This window comes from Cyprinodon variegatus, unplaced genomic scaffold (genome assembly GCF_000732505.1).
Source record: "Cyprinodon variegatus isolate N-32 unplaced genomic scaffold, C_variegatus-1.0 Scaffold336, whole genome shotgun sequence".
In the NCBI taxonomy this organism is placed as follows: domain Eukaryota; kingdom Metazoa; phylum Chordata; class Actinopteri; order Cyprinodontiformes; family Cyprinodontidae; genus Cyprinodon; species Cyprinodon variegatus.
The window spans coordinates 72376-78064 of NW_015150789.1; the positions used below are offsets into that span (position 1 = coordinate 72376).

The 5689-nt window shown below is 35.3% G+C and overlaps 1 protein-coding gene across 1 annotated transcript in view; it reads left to right on the plus strand.

The window, feature by feature from the left end:
- LOC107091417 (desumoylating isopeptidase 2-like) overlaps nucleotides 1-2977 on the plus strand; it is a 20736-nt gene extending 17759 nt beyond the window's left edge. The window contains exon 6 of the mRNA XM_015385338.1: nucleotides 1242-2977. Coding sequence (XP_015240824.1) covers nucleotides 1242-1481 — 240 coding nt within the window. The 3' untranslated portion in view covers nucleotides 1482-2977. The remainder of the gene's footprint in view (nucleotides 1-1241) is intronic.
- The last annotated feature ends 2712 nt before the right edge of the window (nucleotides 2978-5689 follow it).

Sequence of the window (5689 nt, forward strand, 5' to 3'; positions counted from 1 at the left end):
GTACCTCCACTACGTTTTGCAGTGTGGACCAACGTAGTGGGGGTACATTTTCCCATGAGACTGGGTTGAATGATCACAATTTTTTTTATATGGAATATTAACAATCATACACCATTAGTAAATATGTTGTCATTAATAATAATTTAACTTTATTGATCTCACACTGGAGAAATGTACCTCTGTTCTAAAACCGAAACATAATCTAAATGCGAGAAACCCATGTTTAATTTTACCAATATAATTCAGCAGTATTTTTCTTTTAGTGTGGTGACCTCATCAAAACCTGTTAGCTGCATTTACAAAAATATTTTACCCAATTTTTAATATTTATGTCATTTTATTTCACAACAAATTCATGTTTACTTTCTTTTCTGACAATTTTAACACAAAACTTTTAAATAAACCTTACATGATGTATTTTCATTAGTTTAATATAGCATATTTTTTAAGACAGGTTTATTTATTTAGAATGAATAAAGTCTACTTACTCAAAATCAATATTAATTAGTGTATTTATTTCTAATATATAAAGTTTATTGTTTGAATTGCATAATTATAAGCATTATCTTCATGCAATTGAAACAATAAACGTTATTTATTGGAAATAAATACAGTAATTCATATTTATTTTGAGTAAGTAGACTTTATTAATAACATGAACCTGACGATTAAGTATTTTGACTAAATATGCTTAATTATATAAATTAGTATACATTATGCAAGGTTTATTTAATGGTTTTGAATTAAAATGATCTAAAAAGTTAATTAGTATTTTTCATATAATAAAATCACATAATTCTTTTTGTGATTGTGTGGAGTCCATGCTGTATCGAGCCTCATCCTATCACCATGGAAACACAATAGTCTAATTGTTTAGCGCAGCCCTGGGTTAACATAGGTGTAGTTAGCATTAAAAAACCATCGGACTGATGAAACATGGTGGTAATGCATCATTCTGAGGGAATAGAGCCAAACTGGTCAGAATTGACAGGGTGATATTTTATGCAAAGTAAAAGTATTCATCACTAAACTCCTTCCACAGAATGATGTGCTACTTTGTGTCTGTCTATAACATAAGAAGATGCGTTAAGGCTTTCTTCTGTTTTTTTCTTATTTCAAAATGTGTTGAATATTCTTAAACATGTAGGTATGACCAAAAAAATAAAAAATAAAGAAAGAACTAATCCTTTAGAAAAAGGACTGGGATATAAATTCGCTTTAACTTATGTTCCCTTTTTCAGTTGCTCTGTGGAAGAGAAATCCCTCGCTGGGTCAACAGACTGGCATATTTCAGCTCCTGCATCCCCTTTCTGCAGAGCTGCCTGCCCAAAGAGTGGCTAACCCCGGCCGCTCTGCAGAGCCACATCAGCCTCGGCCTTCACAAAGAAGAGCAGAACGAGTCGAGCGACGAGGACCCTTCGTCGCCGTCCGGGGCGGCTGGCTCTGGCTCCTCCCACAAATGTCGCCACACCCGGGTCTGAACTCAACCCTCGTCTTCTGAACTGTGGACTCATCTGTCACTGCTACCGGTGACCTCAGTAGGCTTGAGCAACCATCTGACCTCATACTGTTTGGCCTCTGAATGAAAAGAGATGGGGTGAAACGAGTCTTCTCTTTAGAGCAGGAACTGCTGACAGACACTTCAGACCTACAGACTCCCCGACAAACTCTGAGACTTGAAGGATGACTTCAACAGTAAATATAGATCTGAAGTTTGTAGTATAACATTCTGAGTCTTTTACAAAAAAATATCAAAACCTTTGTCAGCCTTGTTCCCTGCCCTGCCTTCAAAGCTGCTTTTGTAGGAAAAAAAACATTTCTAGATAGTAAAATTACCAGGAAACTGCTAATCTCTGCAAGTCCTCGATAAATAACCTCTATGTGGCCTTCAGATGACATTGCTGATTCCAGTTTCCTAACATTTAACTACTCTTTGGCCAATTTAGAGGGTGAACAGGTCAATCAGGCATGGGGGTTGGAGTTGTTATTTATTTAAGGGAAATGTTGCATGTTAATAGGATGTCAGAAATAAGGCAACTTAATTGTAATCTGTAACGAAGTATGTGACCCCTAAAGATTTTTTAATCACATTTAAATGATCAGAAATGAGTTATAATCTAAGTTATAATCTAATCTAATCCTCCCTACAGTTGCAGAGTTAATAAGCCATTAGCTGAGTAACCAGTTTTCTAATGGTTGCAAACAATCAGAGGTAAATGCTTTTAGAACAGCTGCTGCTCATTGAGCCTCAAGCAGCTCGGTCGTTTTCTCTGACCGTCTCAGAGAAAACGCTATAGTTGCTCTTAGTTACCAACTACATTTTCTGACTACTCTTTTTTTATTCAAATGATCTTTATACTGTAAGCTGCTGATGGATAGAAAATGTTGGTTTCCAGCCAGAAATGGCTCCTCTTATAAACTCTGTTTTCACCATTTGAACTGCAGAAATAGAGGTGCTGAGAAACAAAAGAGGTGGAAATCTATTATTTTCTAAACTTCAAGAGCCTGATATCCAGTCTGTGGTTATTTTCAGAATAGCATTAAGATTGGCCACAGCTCAACCAACCGTATTGACTTTTTAAACTGTTTCTTGTTCATACAGAAAATCGTGAAAATACGGATTTCTTTTTAGAGTTTATGTGCTGAACTGTGCTTAGTTTAGGAACAGCTGCATAGGAAGAGAGGCTCCTTATGGGAGAAGTCTCATAGTTTAGAGGATAAATAATCAGCTATAAAGAAAAAGATTGGTTTTCCCTTTGATTTATTTTCTTTGTGATGATTATGCAAGCCATAGACATGCTGAAAAGAAGATGATACCTTTGGAGAGGGATGGGCTCATCTTTCCACACATCGCAGATCTGTCCACAACTTGCTTAAACTCTTTTACTCAAAAGTTTAAAAAAATTCAAAAAAGGATACAAGTCGAAATATTTGCAGTAAAAAAAATGCTGAATTGAAACTGACTTGAGAAACACTCTTCATAGGGCATTTTCATAACAAGAGCTTCTGAACCTGGAAGAATATTCTGTCATTTGGAGTATCTTTAATACGTTTTTTTTATTTAGTTTAGTGTTATTTGGCTAAGAAACGTAAAGAAATCTCTGTAAAATATGTTCTCTCATTGGTCCAGCAGAGAAGTAGGAGTAAATTGTGCACTATTAATATTCTTTAATACATACTTCTACTTTTCACGCCATATTCCTCAATCAATTTTCCTGGGTTCTTATATGATTGACCAACATAAAGGATAACATTGTTGCCACACTGGAAAAAAATCGAAATCTAGATAAGTCATTTTTTTCTTAAAATAAGTGCATTTGTTCTTGGATTAAGGAGGTAAAAGAGACATTTTGCCAAAAGAACAAGAATATTTAGATTTAAAATAAGAAAACACAATTGCATCGTCTTACTTCAAGTGCATATTATCAAATTATCTTATTTTAAGAGTAAAAATACTCATTCCATTGGCAAACTACCTCATTTACGTACTCGAATTAGGGGTAAATATTCTTAATTTAAGAATTTTTTTCTTATTTCTAGATTGCTTTTCCAGTGCAGTAAGAACACAGTAATATAGTACAGTTTTTTGGGGGGTTTGTATAAAATCGGTTTTAAAACTGTGGCATAGGTTTGAACTTCAACAACAGGTGAAAGAGTTGAAAATGTCATTTTTCTCAGCCATCCAGGTCATGGCAACAACAACAGGCTTATATTGAAAACAAGAAGAATTTGGTTTGTTTCCATCGGTTCTGACTGCTTGCAGTAACCTGGAGTTTAGGAGATCCTGTTTAAACCACATGGAGAAGCATCCTTCTAGGATCATTCGGTGTGAGATGCAAATCAAGCACCCACTCTTCCCTTGGGTCATTGGAATCTATTGTTTTGGAAGAGTTGTTTAACAGGTTATCAGGCGATTGCTTATAAATTAGTAGTGTCACTTTGCAGAGTATCACACTTTGCCTTGAAAGACCCATAACTCAGGATTACGTGTGAAGGCGGCAGCTCATACCCGACTTCAGCACATGATGGCTTCCTCTTATTTCAGCAGAGGTGAAACCTTCTTACAGCTACTGTTTGCATTCTCTAACAGGTTCCCTTCCAGGATGTTCTTGAATCATTAACTCTCACCAACTCAGACCAGCTTTTCTTTGAAAAACTGGTTTTTCTTATGTCTTTCTTCACATAAACTGTTTCTTTTTGTATTTTTTTTTAATATATGGACCTGATTTTTTGACAGAACCATTATCGATCCAGTTTAAGATTATTCCAACTGAGCTGTAGCTCATCCAGAGTAACCATGTGCCTCTTGGCCTCTTCTCTAATTAATATAGCAGCCTGAATGCGAATGAAATTTTCAGATCTTTATTTATAAAAACACTTTGAAAAGCCCATGTTTTTTATTATTATGTTACACTTTGTGTTGGTCTATCAGATTAGATTCCAGTAAAAAAAAAAAAACAACCTTGAGTATTGTGGTTTAAAAAAATAAAAAGCTGAAGGACCAGGAACACTTTACAATGAAATTTGCCTCTTTTTAGCAAGAAAGATGCAGCATTTACTGTTTTCAGAATTGCTTTGTGTGCAATTATTCGAGATTTTTCTGCTCTTCTTCTGGTGTTTTGATATTTATCTCAAACTTTCAAATGCATTTGTTCTTCTGATGAAAACAAATTCTGAAAGCGTAAATTTTAAACGTGAAACATTTCTTAGTGGACAGGTTTGTATTGGAAACATTTCTTCGCCTTTTTTAGGTGATTCAGTTTGCAGATTCTTAACAGTTTCACTTCTGCCCTTTTTTTTTTTAAACCCAGGCAACATTCTTATCACTAGACAGGTATTTATTCTTTTCCTCCGAAGTCCCAGATAGTTGTTTATCTACAGATATATCAGTTCCTCACCCCCAGGATCCTAATCCTCTTTAGCTGACACTTTTCTGTTACCCGGCCAGAATGTGTTCTTCTGTTTTTCTGATTTCTATTAAGACAATAAATCAAGTTTTATCTGCGATTAAAGACACAATGAAAGACAAAAACATAAATGACAGGTGCTCAGATGTGAAACTGGCTTGGATTGGTTCTGTCCCAGTTGGACTAAGGTATCAGGATTGAAAAATGTTTTTTTCCCAGCTGTGCTGATTTGCTGATTTGCTGAACAGCCACCCTCTCAGGAAGGAAATCACGTGGATTCTAGTACAACTGGCCGCCCGCCATTCCTGCTAAACCCCACAGGGATTAAAGAGGAGACTGATTATTTTATGTTGTTGAAACAGATATACGCTTATTTACTGATATGCTTTTGTCTTATATTTCACAAACTTTATTGTTTTCTAACCTTCAAAATTCTCTTTGAACTTTGTGCAGCTGTATAGTGATTGGTATCAAATCCTGATATTTTTTTTCCCATACAGCAGACCAGACAATTGTAGGAGGTGGTGTTCTGTTCAGTTGTGTCTGTTTAAAATTGTATTTCCTTTTCCCCAACCCCATAAATCCCAAGAATGATGATAAAAATAGAATAAAGGGATTGACTGCAACTAGATCTTGTCTTTATTTTGTTGAAAAAAGCTATTGCTACACGAAAAGCTACACTGCAGCACTTTTAATTGTATGTGCATGTTTTATATGTGTTATGTATTGTTTTATGGCTTTGTTGTAAAGCACTTTGGGTACCATTTGGCTATTGTAAAGGG